At 52.0% G+C, this 16,327-nt stretch overlaps 1 protein-coding gene across 1 annotated transcript in view; it reads left to right on the forward strand.

Moving 5' to 3' along the window:
- ATRX (ATRX chromatin remodeler) overlaps positions 1-16,327 on the forward strand; it is a 110,961-nt gene that overhangs the window by 31,855 nt on the left and 62,779 nt on the right. The window contains exon 10 of the mRNA XM_089665465.1: positions 11,931-12,067. Within this exon, the coding sequence (XP_089521591.1) occupies positions 11,931-12,067 (137 nt within the window). The remainder of the gene's footprint in view (positions 1-11,930; positions 12,068-16,327) is intronic.

Genomic DNA, 16,327 nt, shown 5'->3' on the forward strand with positions numbered 1-16,327 from the left:
CTCTGGGGGGACTCGGTCTGTTGTGTTCCGACACGCCACGCTATTGGTGGACCCACTAATCTTCTCAAAGGCCAATCTCATTCATTATGGTAAGGTGGCTGTCCCATATCAGTGACCCCCCCCCCCCCCCCCAGGAAGGGGTACCCAGCAAAGTCCGACTATACATAAACTGTAGTCTAAGTGCCACACACAGGTCCAAGGTGAGGTTTTATCAGATATTCAGTCATAAAGATGACTTGTTCTCGGGGTGTGAACGTCCCCCTTCCTCATGGCTGATATATATTACACCATTTACATTGTAGTCCTGAGGAGGGGGGTGTTCCTTCCCCAAAAACGTGTTGGCTCTTTTGTTCTGCCCCCTGTACCCCCCTCTAACGGGTGTTTTATACACCTCACTGATATAAAACGGCTTTTAAAAGGCAAAAATATTTTATTTGAGGAATTTTATAGGAAAACACTTTTTAAAAGGTTTCATGTTTTACTTTGTTCAGATTTGTAGGCTGTTCTGTAGGGTTAGGTACTGATATACATCCATAGGATTTGTAGTCAGAAATGGTTTTTTAGTCATCAATATAACGGTGTGATGATTTACATGAAGTGGGAATTAGTTTTAGGTGAATATTTTGAGTTATTTTAGGCTGAGTGAAATCATTTTTTGGTGTTTGCTGGCATGTGAATGCTTCCACTTGTGGCCACCTCTATGCCGGGGCATGATGAGGTATGCTGGGACATGAGGTATGCCAGGGCATGATGAGGTATGCTGGGACATGAGGTATGCCAGGGCATGATGAGGTATGCTGGGACATGAGGTATGCCAGGGCATGATGAGGTATGCTGGGACATGAGGTATGCCGGGGCATGCTGAGGTATGCCGGGGCATGCTGAGGTATGCCGGGGCATGCTGAGGTATGCCGGGGCATGCTGAGGTATGCCGGGGCATGCTGAGGTATGCCGGGGCATGCTGAGGTATGCCGGGGCATGCTGAGGTATGCCGGGGCATGCTGAGGTATGCCGGGGCATGCTGAGGTATGCCGGGGCATGCTGAGGTCAGAGTTCATACTGATACAAGGTATGAGGATTGCCATTGCTAACCCTTCCTGACTGTCATTCCTATCCTTTGGTATGTCAGTTCTTGGGGGGAGTTATGGGAGGACTTCATTCACAGAGCTTTAGAGGTGTATAGAGGATAAACCACTAAGGCTACAGATCCTCACACCACCATTTTAAAGCGGAGTTCCACCTGGAAAAAAAAGTCAGCAGCTGCAATCACTGTAGCTGCTGATTTTTAAAATGCAGATACTTTACCTGTCCCTCGGTCCGGCGGTGTCCCCACCCCAGCTGGTTTCACCGCTGGCATCTTTAGTGTGGGCACCTGGCTGTGACAGCTGCTTGAGGCTTCACAGCCGGATGCCCACTGCGCATGTGCGAGAAGCGCTGCGCTTTTGTGAATGGCCCCGTAGTCTTCTGAGACCTTTCACGTGTCTCACTACAGGGAGGGAGGAGGACAACTTCCTCTTCCGATCACCTAGATGATCGCAGCGGAGGTGGGAACCAGTACCTGTCAAATTCGGGTACCCACTTAAACCCCTCCCCCTGCTCCCCAAAGGTGCCATTCCTTAAAGTGGTAGTAAACCTCGGTAAGGGGGGGGGGGGGGGGAGGAAGTCCCCTGCAAGGTAATGTCTATTATGTATTGCACCGCATCACACTTCACCCATCCGTGCCATTCCTTCAGAGCTGGGTGCAGTGGCATGGGAGTGACGTCATCACGGTCCGGCCTTTCAGACGGCCAGAGCTCATGAAGATGGTGACGGTGCTCCGGATATGCCATTCCTTCAGAGCTGGGTGCAGTGGCGTGGGAGTGACGTCATCACATTTTGGCCTTTCAGACGGCCAGAGCTCATGGAATCGGTGACGGTGCGTCGGATATGCCTTTCCTTCAGAGTGCATGTGCCGGCTTACAAAAAAAGGGAGAATATCTGCTAAATGGCGCACGTTTAGGAGATATTCGCTTTATTTTATTATAAGCTTACCTGTAGGTATAATAGCAAAAATAAAGTTTATTACCACTTTAGGTGCCAGTTCACGTATATGCAGATTGGATAGCATCCCGTCTGCATGACGTGAAATAACATTGCTTCCTATAGTGCCTGTTCACACGTGTCCGGTGCAGATTCAGCGCGGTTTGAAAAAGAGTCCTGCCCGAGTTCTGAGCCGTGCCTTCAGATTCAGGTGCGGATTACAAGCCATTGACTTCTATGGAAACGGTTTCTAAACCGCATGTGTGATCGGGATAAGATCCTGACCTGAACCTGAAACCTAACATGAACCGCTGAACTACTACTGCATCAATTAGCTGTGAACCCCGAGCAACGGTCCGCACCGCATGGGTGTGAACCCCGAGCTTCAGTCCGCACCGCACATGTGAATGGGCTGTGAGCGATCAATTCTGATACGCATCGCTCACCTGCGGGAGCCTGGGACTGCAACACTCTATAGGTAGAGGATACACAAGAGCAAAGAACCACCGGACACCCCACCTGACACCTGATTGGCTGCTCAGGTTCAATGGTGGGAGAAATGGGAGAGTCCCTCCTTCTATATTACACACAGGGATCACATAAAGAACACAACTCCAGGAAGAGAGAATGGGGGGGAGGGGGTCTGTAGTCCTCTCTGCACCCCTAACAGTACGGTCTGCATACATTGAACTTCACAAACCCAACAGCCAGGATAAGGATCTGTATTTCCAGTCGGATTGTAAAGTGAAATGCACATACCCAACAATAAAGATCCTCCTCCTTGGTGAATGGCGTGGATCTGGCTACTTTTAGCTGCAATGAGGAGTTGATTTTTTCCATCCTATCGGAATATTGGGATCTCTTCTGATGTCGGACACTGAATGACCGAGACCGTTCCCGGCTCACCGTTATTCGTTAGCTGGATCGCTTGTGTTGGGTTTTCTATGTTGGTGAGGGGGTGTGCTGTACAATGATGGAGCTGTGTGACCCGAGGGAAGGCCGATGGAAGCTTTCCCACCATTGGACGATCTTCCTTCAGCCTTCTCTCCAATTGGTGACAAGTCTGGCAGCCAACCAGTTGGTGATTTCCTGATGTGGGAGGTTCCCGGAATGTCATCCAATCCATGTGCTGCTTTCCTGTGTTCTAATGACGTTCGATGATGAATATTTATTGTCCAGTCGATGGTCACATGTAGGTAAATCTGACATTTGATTGGTAATTGCAGGAGCTTGTGGCTTCTGTGCTCTCATGTGTCTGCTGCTACCTTTCCTACATCCAGTACGCCTAAGAGAAGAAATATACAAAAGATTTTCTACAGCCGCCTCTTTAGCAGCTTTTATTTACGTTTTTAGAAATTTTAAAGGTTTGAATGTTGCACAACTGCTAAAGAATCTGACATGTGACGGGTCAGATGTGTGTTATTGGAGGTCCTGGAAACACAGCACTGCCGACACCGGGGACATTTCTGATTGGTTTCCACCTTCAGGATCTGTTCACAGCCATGGTGTGCCGGGATATCAGAGATCCTCGTGGAGGAGCGAAGAAGTCCTTCCACACATCGGTTGTCTTTACCTGACACTCTGTGCTCATGGGGTGGGCAGTCCCTCGAAGGGGTGGGCAGTCCCTCGAAGGGGTGGGCAGTTCCTTGAAGGTGGAGACGTCTCTTTGTTGGCCATAAGCCCTACATTACTCTATGGAAGGCAATGTACTTAGATGTGTACACGGTCCATCTCCAACCACCCTTGGGGCCACCAACAGGTCATATTGTAGGTTTGTGCCGCCCCCTGGAGGAGAAGGGAACGTACTTCATCTTAGGAAGGGGTTCATCACGTACAGTCCTCCCCCAGTCAGTTCTGTGTTGGTGTGTGGGGGGGCCGTGGGGACTCAGAGATGCTCTATTGTCATTCTAAAAATGTAAGAGCACCAACAATATAATGGGGTTTACACCGGAGGCCCCCCTCCCTTTCCTTTCGGCCTCGGTGGCCCCCCCTCCCTTTCCTTTCGGCCTCGGTGGCCCCCCTCCCTTTCCTTTCGCCTCGGTGGCCCCCCTCCCTTTCCTTTCGCCTCGGTGGCCCCCCTCCCTTTCCTTTCGGCCTCGGTGGCCCCCCTCCCTTTCCTTTCGGCCTGGTTGCCACTCGGTGGCCCCCCTCCCTTTCCTTCTGGCCCGGTTGCCCCTCGGTGGCCCCCCTCCCTTTCCTTTCACCTCGGTGGCCCCCCTCCCTTTCCTTTTGCCTCGGTGGCCCCCCTCCCTTTCCTTTCGCCTCGGTGGCCCCCCTCCCTTTCCTTTCGGCCTCGGTGGCCCCCCTCCCTTTCCTTTCGGCCTCGGTGGCCCCCCTCCCTTTCCTTTCGGCCTCGGTGGCCCCCCTCCCTTTCCTTTCGGCCTCGGTGGCCCCCCTCCCTTTCCTTTCGGCCTCGGTGGCCCCCCTCCCTTTCCTTTCGGCCTCGGTGGCCCCCCTCCCTTTCCTTTCGGCCTCGGTGGCCCCCCTCCCTTTCCATTCGGCCTCGGTGGCCCCCCTCCCTTTCCTTTCGGCCTCGGTGGCCCCCCTCCCTTTCCTTTCGCCTCGGTGGCCCCCCTCCCTTTCCTTTCGCCTCGGTGGCCCCCCTCCCTTTCCTTTCGGCCTCGGTGGCCCCCCTCCCTTTCCTTTCGGCCTCGGTGGCCCCCCTCCCTTTCCTTTCGGCCTCGGTGGCCCCCCTCCCTTTCCTTTCGGCCTCGGTGGCCCCCCTCCCTTTCCTTTCGGCCTCGGTGGCCCCCCTCCCTTTCCTTTCGGCCTCGGTGGCCCCCCTCCCTTTCCTTTCGGCCTCGGGGGCCCCCCTCCCTTTCCTTTCGGCCTCGGTGGCCCCCCTCCCTTTCCTTTCGGCCTCGGTGGCCCCCCCCCTCCCTTTCCTTTCGGCCTCGGTGGCCCCCCCCCTCCCTTTCCTTTCGGCCTCGGTGGCCCCCCCCCCTCCCTTTCCTTTCGGCCTCGGTGGCCCCCCCTCCCTTTCCTTTCGGCCTCGGTGGCCCCCCCCCCTCCCTTTCCTTTCGGCCTCGGTGGCCCCCCCCCCTCCCTTTCCTTTCGGCCTCGGTGGCCCCCCCTCCCTTTCCTTTCGGCCTCGGTGGCCCCCCCTCCCTTTCCTTCTGGCCCCAGTTCTCTTATATCCAACACTTGGAGAATGTCGGAAGCCTGGTCTCCCTCAGAGGGTAGTGACTCCATCCACTGATCCCATGTCACTACTGTGTCCTGTAGGAGGCACCACAGCACATAGGGAGTCCAGGCAACTGAGAGCGGTTTACAGTGACCTCCTGCCGCCATTTTCTAGTTGTACAGATCGCATACGATCCTGTTATCTGGTGGGCAGAATTGACTATTTACAGAGAGCCCCATTATAGACCTGTACACTTCAGAGAAACATTCATCTCTGGCCCCTTCGTAGCCCCTCCTGGCCCCTTCGTAGCCCCCTCCTGGCCCCTTCGTAGCCCCCTCCTGGCCCCTTCGTAGCCCCCTCCTGGCCCCTTCGTAGCCCCCTCCTGGCCCCTTCGTAGCCCCCTCCTGGCCCCTTCGTAGCCCCCTCCTGGCCCCTTCGTAGCCCCTCCTGGCCCCTCCACATTGGTCTATGGGCCGGAGTCTTGGGTACTTTCCAAATTTTTTTTTTTTTTTCAGCTTTGATTTGAGGTTGGGTTGGTGCCGGCACCTTATTTATTTATTCCACCTTTGGGAGCCCATGACTCCGCTGGACACCTTTTTGGGTGGGGGGGGCCCATGACTCCGCTGGACACCTTTTTGGGTGGGGGGGCCCATGACTCCACTGGACACCTTTTTGGGTGGGGGGGCCCATGACTCCGCTAGACACCTTTTTGGGTGGTGGGGCCCATGACTCCGCTGGACACCTTTTTGGGTGGGGGGGCCCATGACTCCGCTGGACACCTTTTTGGGTGGTGGGGCCCATTACTCCGCTGGACACCTTTTTGGGTGGTGGGGCCCATTACTCCGCTGGACACCTTTTTGGGTGGTGGGGCCTATTACTCCGCTGGACACCTTTTTGGGTGGGGGGGGGGCCACGACTCTCCCGGGCACCTATTTGGGTGGGGGGCCCACGACTCACCCGGATTAGAACCAACACAGAAGGTAGATTTCCCACCCCTGAAATATGTCCTGTTTGTGGCCCTCCAGGGGCCTTCTTACATAAACTATGCAACCTGAGTGGACTGAGGAAGCCTTAACCCCCCCCTGTCCCTGTCCTCCCATCCCCCACCTGTGTCCCGGCAGTGCTGTGTACCCTCCACGTATCGGTCATTTATATTTCTGCATCTATTATGTCAATGCTTCAGTTGGCGATGACACCCTCTGGAGGCTCATTGTATTCAATGCATTTTTATTTATAGCTGCAATAAATTTTTTGAAAAGTGTTCTTGTCAATGGATTTACTTTACTTTGTGAGAAATGTCCAAATGTCCGGAGAGACTTACTGAGAGCGACTTCATCCACCAACAAGGACCCGACCGCTGCTCTGGTCACCCTGTGACTGTCGGCGTGTACAGTCAGTCTAACAATCCACCCTCCTGTCAGCCAGGTCAGTGATGGGATCAGACTCTGAGGCTGCTGCTCTGGTCACCCCCGTGACTGTCGGCGTGTACGGTGTGCAGTCAGTCTAACAATCCACCCTCCTGTCAGCCAGGTCAGTGATGGGATCAGACTCTGAGGCTGCTGCTCTAATCACCCCCGTGACTGTCAGCGTGTACGGTGTACAGTCAGTCTAACAATCCACCCTCCTGTCAGCCAGGTCAGTGATGGGATCAGACTCTGAGGCTGCTGCTCTGGTCACCCCGTGACTGTCGGCGTGTACGGTGTGCAGTCAGTCTAACAATCCGCCTTTCAGCCAGGTCAGTGATGGGATCAGACTCTGAGGCTGCTGCTCTGGTCACCCCCGTGACTGTCGGCGTGTGCAGTCAGTCTAACAATCCACCCTCCTGTCAGCTAGGTCAGTGATGGGATCAGACTCTGAGGCTGCTGCTCTGGTCACCCCCGTGACTGTCAGCGTGTACGGTGTGCAGTCAGTCTAACAATCCACCCTCCTGTCAGCCAGGTCAGTGATGGGATCAGACTCTGAGGCCGCTGCTCAATATCCGCCTGTGAGACCCGTGAGCCGGAGACCTGGGCAGACGCACGGTTAGGACGACATGGGGGGCAGGGTTTATTCCGTCAGTGCTCATGAGGGAGGAATTCCTAAATGAAGCTGAACTGATAGTAAATCTCCTCCTGCCCCTGGAATTGATGAATTCCCTTCCCCCCCTCAGTAGTAGTTATCCACCTCCATGATTGCCTCAGCCCGGCAGGAGGACTCCTCTATAGGTATACACAGTGGGAGGACGCTGGGTCAGATGTATATACAGGAGGAATGAAATGGGGTGCTCTCCAATGGTGACAACCCCAAAGGAGAAGCAGCAGACTGATGAGCTCCTCCCTCTGTCACCTTGCTCTCTCCTCCTATTAGCATGCCCCTTCTAGCATGTGCTGCTTCTCCCTCTAAGGACTGCGAGAGGCTGAAGGTATCGGCTCATATTTGGGTATTTCTGTCACACCTTTAATATGTAACTGAATGCAGAGTATTCTGATTTGTCTTCCACCTTCTGGTCGGTGAAGCGGTCTGCCATCCAGAGTAGAGGGAAGCAGGAGCAGCCGTTCTGAGCGTTCCATGCCGCTGTCAGGATATGGTGACTATTGAGGTGCGAGTTCCATGGATGTCGTCCTGCTTCCTCAGGGAGCCCCTGTCCTGGAACAAGCATGGAGCTATCCGGTATGTGGGCAGGGTATATGTATGTTCCGGGTCAGCGGCTCCCCAAGGAGTGAAAGGAGGACGACGCACGTTGTAAAGGAGTCGGCAATTCTTCCCTTTCAGCAGATACACATTACGCCCCATTCAGACCCGCCCGGGGTGTGAACCACCGTTCCCCTAGATGAGGCCTCCTTCCGACTCAGTGATGTACAGCCGGGGTCTCAGCCTTGGAGTTTGTCTCCTAAAACGTAAAAATGTAAAACCTCCTCCAATGTGACGGAAGTCATGACTTTTATTAGAAACGTATGGAATCCTTCATTACCGGGTGGAGGGGGACACGGGGCACTTCCTGCTGGTATAGTGAATATCGATGTGACTGTGGGGTCTCCGTTTGCCGTCTGCCAGGGGGCACAACTCTGTACCGCTGGTTAGGACTTTTTTTTTCCTCCATAAAATCCCTTTAGAATAAAATCCCTATAGCGCCAATTATCCACTAGAATACCAGTGACCTCAAATATATACAAAGGGCAACGACTAGTCCCCATCATTGTCTGGGGTCTCCCTGCAGATGATCTGTTCCCATTACTGACTCACCATGCCTTGTTCTGCACTGTGTGTGTGGAGGCGGCCATCTTTGTGAAGGAGCAGGGCTTTGCTTCCTCACCTCCAACAAGAGCAGCGAGTACAGCAAAGGTGTTCCCAGATCTCCAGGACAAGCAGTCTGACACCAAGTCGCTCGCCCTGAGTCTCCAGGACTAGCAGTCACCGACACCCCAAATCTCCATGACTAGCAGTTGCTCGCCCCGAATCTCCAGGACTAGCAGTTACTGACACCAAGACACCCCAAATCTCCATGACTAGCAGTTGCTCGCCCCGAATCTCCAGGACTAGCAGTTACTGACACCAAGACACCCCAAATCTCCATGACTAGCAGTTGCTCGCCCCGAATCTCCAGGACTAGCAGTTACTGACACCAAGACACCCCAAATCTCCAGGATTAGCAGTCTAACAGTCACCCCAGAAATTTTTTGGATTTATATAGCAAAGTTTCATGTTATTTGCCTCCAGCTCAGCATTGCTCTGTACATGGCGGGCCATTAATTCTTCTATGGAACTGGGACTATAGATTTGGGTTTTTCCCCTCTAAAAGCAGTGTTCAGTGTAGAAGCCGGTTCTATCACTAGAAGTGTATTTGGCTGCCCGGGTCTTGGCGGTGTGGCATAGCCTGTTAGGCGCGGTCACATTGGAGAGGATAGCCGTACAAAGGAGGTTCAGTAGAACTGAATGATGCTGAAATGCAGAGTATTGCCGCCACAGCAAAGAGGGACATCTCTGGGTAGAAGGTGGGCTTCCTTGTGTTCACCCAAATGGCAGGCCTTGAGGAATCTTGGGAAGGTAAGAGTTAAGTACGTTATATATAGAACAATGTAAGATACACCAGACAATACAGATGTTGGGATGGACTGGAAGAGCATTCTGTACACTTAGTGAGGAAAGAAGTTTAGTACAAAATAGATACAAATGGACATTTCCTGAACGTTGGATTCCTCCTTCAGACACACAGAGGAGATTGTAGATGGAGAGCGCTGAGCAGGACCATTCTGTCTGGCCATAGTCGGGTCATACGTCCAACCTCTCCAAGCCAACCATTGTAGATGGAGGATAGTTCTCCCTCCCCCCCTTCTGTGTGTTCTTTGCTGGTAGCAGGTTTTTGTAGAAGATCCAGCTGCCCCAGGTTTTATCTACAAGCACTGTTCACATCCAAACACGTACCCCAAAATATCAACAGCAGATGTTGGATTCCAGAACCTATTACCCAAAGAACAATAGGCAAGGATATTTCCCACATAATTCATATTGACAGAAGGAATTTACAAGATTTGCTCAATGTTCTTTCCTTCTGGTCATGGGAGCTCCATCCAGACCCACATTAATAAGTACACTCCGTTTATTAGGAACACAATGCTAATCCTGGCTGCAGCCTCCCTCTGCTCATAAAACGGCCTCCGTTCTTCCTGGTGTGGATTTCACATACAAGTCTTCTGAGATTATGGTCTGATGGAAATCTCTGCACATTCATGATGTTCTATAGAATTCAGATCCAGGGACCGGCTTACCATCTCTGGACCTCAGCAGAAATGGAGCTTTATCAGACCAGGCCACATTCTTCCAGCCTTGGTGGTCTTGTGCCCACTTCCTCAGCTTTCTGGTCCTGCCTGACAGGAACCCAATGTGGTCTTCTGCTGGTGTAGTCCATCCACCTCAAGGCTTGAGCCACCGAGCCTGTCCACAAAAGATGTCATTGCCTCAATGCTTGAACCACTAGGCATGTCCACAAGGTGCCATCCATCTCAAGTCTTGAACCACTAGGCTTTTCCACAAAATATGCCATCTCCTCAATACTTGAACCACTAGGCATGTCCACAAGGTGCCATCCATCTCAAGTCTTGAACCACTAGGCCTTTCCACAAAATATGCCATCTCCTCAATACTTGAACCACTAGGCATGTCCACAAGGTGCCATCCATCTCAAGGCTTGAATCACTAGGCATGTCCACAAGGTGCCATCCATCTCAAGGCTTGAACCACTGGTCATGTCCACAAAAGATGCCATCCGCCTCAATGCTTGAACCACTGGTCATGTCCACAAAAGATGCCATCCGCCTCAATGCTTGAACCACTAGGCATGTCCACAAAAGGTGCCATCCGCCTCAATGCTTGAACCACTGGGCATGTCCACAAAAGGTGCCATCCGCCTCAATGCTTGAACCACTGGTCATGTCCACAAAAGGTGCCATCCGCCTCAATGCTTGAACCACTGGTCATGTCCACAAAAGGTGCCATCCGCCTCAATGCTTGAACCACTGGTCATGTCCACAAGGTGCCATCCATCTCAAGGCTTGAATCACTGAGCATGTCCACAAAAGATGCCATCTGTCTCAAGGTTTCGTATGTTGTACATTGTGAGATGCTTTCCTGCTCATCACCATTGGTAAAGGTCAGTGATCTGAGCTCCTGGAGCCTCTCTGTCCGCTCCAACCACCCTGGCCATTCTGACCTCCCTCATTGATGGGATGTTCCTGTCTGCAAACCTCCCAATCACTAGATGGGTTTTCTGCGTAAACCTGAGACTTTTGTGTAAGGACACAGCCTGCCTGGCACCAGAAATCCTTCCATGGTCACAGATCACATTTCTCCATCATTCTGGTGTTTTGATGTGAACAATAACTGAAGCTCCTGACCTGTATACACTGTGCTGACTGACAATCGCATGGATGAGCAGGTGGATGACTTCCTAATACATTGCTTGGTTGGTCTGTGTTCCAACAAAAACCAGATGTGCCAACACATGGACCAAGGAAGAATCCAGAACCCCCAGAGGTGCCATTACATCCTGAATAATCTTTCATTTGCATCGTCGGATGTTCTTACTATGAACACACAACGGAACCATTTGGTCCTGTCGGTATGCAATGACTTGTTCAGAACCCATGAATGTTTTGTTTTGAAGCCTGAAGAAGGAGCCAGATGTTCCTCATCTGAATGTTGTATTTTCCCTCATTTTCCGTCTTGGTGACAATTGCCGTTACACAAAATGTTCAGCATTGGTTGTTTGTATTTTTTTTTTTTTTTGTGTTGTTCCTTTTTTCTTCAGGTAATCCCTCCTGATCTAAACTGCACTCCCCTGGCTACTGGCCTACTCTTCCATATCACAGTTGTGGCCCCTCGAGGTTTGAAGAAATACCAGGATGGCGGGATACAACTGTGACCTGGAGGTAAAAGTGAGCAATGGAGGGGTGCAGTTTAGCTGGGGTGGGTTTATGGTTTGATAGAAGCAGATGTGTCCTTTAAACCTCAACAAGGAGAGAGCCTCAGCCCTCATCTATGATCGGTGTAGGTTGCAGATGCTGCCATAGATGTTCAACGATATCTGTAGCAGCACTCCTACAACCAGGCCTTCATAGGAGGGCGAGACGCCTCAGCTGACCCTCTGCTTCCAGATGGAAGATCATGCTCCATTGTGAACCATTCAGGAGCCTTCTCTGAGGGGAGAGTTCCCCTTTAAGATGTCGGCCTCTCGCCTTCCCGCCAGGAGCTCTGATTTGCTCAGTAGACCCGAGGCCTCCAATCAATGTGTGTTTTCCCGCTTGTCTTCTAGAATCGCCAAGAAGATGCTTCTGGAGCAAATAAAAGCCGATTTGTCGTCTGATGATGATGTGTCCTCCGAAGAGCCGGAAGAAGGCAAGAAAGCCAAGAAGGTCAAATCCCGGAAAGACGGCAATGAGGAAGATGATGGTGAGATTTCAACTTTCTTACTGTCGTTTGTGTCATGTCAATGCTGGGCTTTGTCCATACCTGTCCATGGGACTGCGCTGGTAGGATGGTCCAATCATAGATCCACTGAAGGCTGAATGACGGCTCTGCTGTCACTTCATGTATGTTATCCGTTTTCTGGTTCCTCATACGAGACCATTCACATGATTACAGAATCCTACCCTAAAAATACAGCCAAAGCCTCTTCCTGGTATTACCAGTGAGCGGGGGAAGGGAGAACTCCATCTTGGTGCCAAAAGTACCATAAGACCAGATCACGAACGTGAGAGAACATCTGCAGCTTCATTCGTGGACTGAGAGGAGGCTTCATTCATGGACTGTATTCTAGGAGGGGGTCCCCATAGCTTCATTCATGGACTGTATTGTAGGAGGGGGTCCCCATAGCTTCATTCATGGACTGTATTCTAGGAGGGGGTCCCCATAGCTTCATTCATGGACTGTATTCTAGGAGGGGGTCCCCATAGCTTCATTCATGGACTGTATTCTAGGAGGGGGTCCCCATAGCTTCATTCCTGGACTGTACTATAGGAGGGGATCCCCATAGCTTCATTCATGGGCTGTACTATAGGAGGGGGTCCCCATAGCTTCATTCATGGGCTGTACTATAGGAGGGGGTCCCCATAGCTTCATTCATGGACTGTACTATAGGAGGGGGTCCCCATAGCTTCATTCATGGACTGTATTCTAGGAGGGGGTCCCCATAGCTTCATTCATGGACTGTATTCTAGGAGGGGGTCCCCATAGCTTCATTCATGGACTGTATTCTAGGAGGGGGTCCCCATAGCTTCATTCATGGACTGTATTCTAGGAGGGGGTCCCCATAGCTTCATTCCTGGACTGTACTATAGGAGGGGGTCCCCGTAGCTTCATTCATGGGCTGTACTATAGGAGGGGGTCCCCATAGCTTCATTCATGGGCTGTACTATAGGAGGGGGTCCCCATAGCTTCATTCATGGACTGTACTATAGGAGGGGGTCCCCATAGCTTCATTCATGGACTGTACTATAGGAGGGGGTCCCCATAGCTTCATTCATGGACTGTATTATAGGAGGGGGTCCCCATAGCTTCATTCATGGACTGTATTATAGGAGGGGGTCCCCATAGCTTCATTCATGGACTGTATTATAGGAGGGGGTCCCCATAGCTTCATTCATGGACTGTATTATAGGAGGGGGTCCCCATAGCTTCATTCCTGGACTGTACTATAGGAGGGGGTCCCCATAGCTTCATTCATGGACTGTACTATAGGAGGGGGTCCCCATAGCTTCATTCATGGGCTGTACTATAGGAGGGGGTCCCCATAGCTTCATTCATGGGCTGTACTATAGGAGGGGGTCCCCATAGCTTCATTCATGGGCTCTACTATAGGAGGGGGTCCCCATAGCTTCATTCATGGACTGTACTATAGGAGGGGGTCCCCATAGCTTCATTCATGATCTGTACTATAGGAGGGGGTCCCCATAGCTTCATTCATGGACTGTATTATAGGAGGGGGTCCCCATAGCTTCATTCATGGACTGTATTATAGGAGGGGGTCCCCATAGCTTCATTCATGGACTGTACTATAGGAGGGGGTCCCCATAGCTTCATTCATGGACTGTATTATAGGAGGGGGTCCCCATAGCTTCATTTATGGACTGTATTATAGGAGGGGGTCCCCATAGCTTCATTCATGGACTGTATTATAGGAGGGGGTCCCCATAGCTTCATTCATGGACTGTATTATAGGAGGGGGTCCCCATAGCTTCATTCCTGGACTGTACTATAGGAGGGGGTCCCCATAGCTTCATTCATGGACTGTACTATAGGAGGGGGTCCCCATAGCTTCATTCCTGGACTGTACTATAGGAGGGGGTCCCCATAGCTTCATTCCTGGACTGTACTATAGGAGGGGGTCCCCATAGCTTCATTCATGGACTGTACTATAGGAGGGGGTCCCCATAGCTTCATTCATGGGCTGTACTATAGGAGGGGGTCCCCATAGCTTCATTCATGGACTGTACTATAGGAGGGGGTCCCCATAGCTTCATTCATGGACTGTATTGTAGGAGGGGGTCCCCATAGCTTCATTCATGGACTGTACTGTAGGAGGGGGTCCCCATAGCTTCATTCGTGGACTGTACTGTAGGAGGGGGTCCCCATAGCTTCATTCGTGGACTGTACTGTAGGAGGGGGTCCCCATAGCTTCATTCGTGGACTGTACTATAGGAGGGGGTCCCCATAGCTTCATTCGTGGACTGTACTATAGGAGGGGGTCTCCATAGCTTCATTCATGGACTGTATTGTAGGAGGGGGTCCCCATAGCTTCATTCATGGACTGTATTGTAGGAGGGGGTCCCCATAGCTTCATTCATGGACTGTATTGTAGGAGGGGGTCCCCATAGCTTCATTCATGGACTGTATTGTAGGAGGGGGTCCCCATAGCTTCATTCATGGACTGTATTCTAGGAGGGGGTCCCCATAGCTTCATTCCTGGACTGTACTATAGGAGGGGGTCCCCATAGCTTCATTCATGGGCTGTACTATAGGAGGGGGTCCCCATAGCTTCATTCATGGGCTGTACTATAGGAGGGGGTCCCCATAGCTTCATTCATGGGCTGTACTATAGGAGGGGGTCCCCATAGCTTCATTCATGGGCTGTACTATAGGAGGGGGTCCCCATAGCTTCATTCATGGACTGTACTATAGGAGGGGGTCCCCATAGCTTCATTCATGGACTGTACTATAGGAGGGGGTCCCCATAGCTTCATTCATGGACTGTATTATAGGAGGGGGTCCCCATAGCTTCATTCATGGACTGTACTATAGGAGGGGGTCCCCATAGCTTCATTCATGGACTGTATTATAGGAGGGGGTCCCCATAGCTTCATTTATAGACTGTATTATAGGAGGGGGTCCCCATAGCTTCATTCATGGACTGTATTATAGGAGGGGGTCCCCATAGCTTCATTCATGGACTGTATTATAGGAGGGGGTCCCCATAGCTTCATTCCTGGACTGTACTATAGGAGGGGGTCCCCATAGCTTCATTCATGGACTGTACTATAGGAGGGGGTCCCCATAGCTTCATTCATGGGCTGTACTATAGGAGGGGGTCCCCATAGCTTCATTCATGGACTGTACTATAGGAGGGGGTCCCCATAGCTTCATTCATGGACTGTATTGTAGGAGGGGGTCCCCATAGCTTCATTCATGGACTGTACTGTAGGAGGGGGTCCCCATAGCTTCATTCGTGGACTGTACTGTAGGAGGGGGTCCCCATAGCTTCATTCGTGGACTGTACTGTAGGAGGGGGTCCCCATAGCTTCATTCGTGGACTGTACTATAGGAGGGGGTCCCCATAGCTTCATTCGTGGACTGTACTATAGGAGGGGGTCTCCATAGCTTCATTCATGGACTGTAGTATAGGAGGGGGTCCCCATAGCTTCATTCATGGACTGTATTGTAGGAGGGGGTCCCCATAGCTTCATTCATGGACTGTATTGTAGGAGGGGGTCCCCATAGCTTCATTCATGGACTGTATTATAGGAGGGGGTCCCCATAGCTTCATTCATGGACTGTATTGTAGGAGGGGGTCCCCATAGCTTCATTCATGGACTGTACTGTAGGAGGGGGTCCCCATAGCTTCATTCATGGACTGTACTATAGGAGGGGGTCTCCATAGCTTCATTCATTTGTTATAGGAGGGGGTCCCCATAGTGTCATTCATTCTGTGTTATAGGAGGGGGTCCCCATAGCTTCAGGGAGGATAATATCCAATCATTGACCTTTGGAAATGGCTCCAGTCTATCCCTGGGAGGTGCTCTGATTTCAGGGGGTGCTCTGTGGGCATCAGATCTGTCTCTACAGGAGTATGGCTGGCCTGCTGTAGAGCCCCAATCGGGGGGGGGGGGGGAGAGTCAGTACCTCAGACATGGGTAAGAGACACTGCTGTGCCAGTGGTAGGAGACCTCTCAGTACCCTAATGTTTGTGGCCCCCGGGGTGCTGTGCCAGTGGTAAGAGACCTCTCAGTACCCCCAGTGTTTGTGGCCCCCGGGGTCCTGTGCCAGGGGTAGGAGACCTCTCAGTACCCCCAGTGTTTGTGGCCCCCCGTGTGCTGTGCAAGGAGTAGGAGACCTCTCAGTACCCCCAGTGTTTGTGGCCCCCCGGGTGCTGTGCAAGGAGTAGGAGACCTCTCAGTACCCCCAGTGTCTTTGGCCCCCGGGGTGCTGTACCAGGCG

The sequence above is a fragment of the Staurois parvus genome, unplaced genomic scaffold, assembly GCF_062004578.1.
Source record: "Staurois parvus isolate SC_StPar_1 unplaced genomic scaffold, SC_StPar_1.0 ptg002206l, whole genome shotgun sequence".
Classification (NCBI taxonomy): Eukaryota; Metazoa; Chordata; class Amphibia; order Anura; family Ranidae; genus Staurois; species Staurois parvus.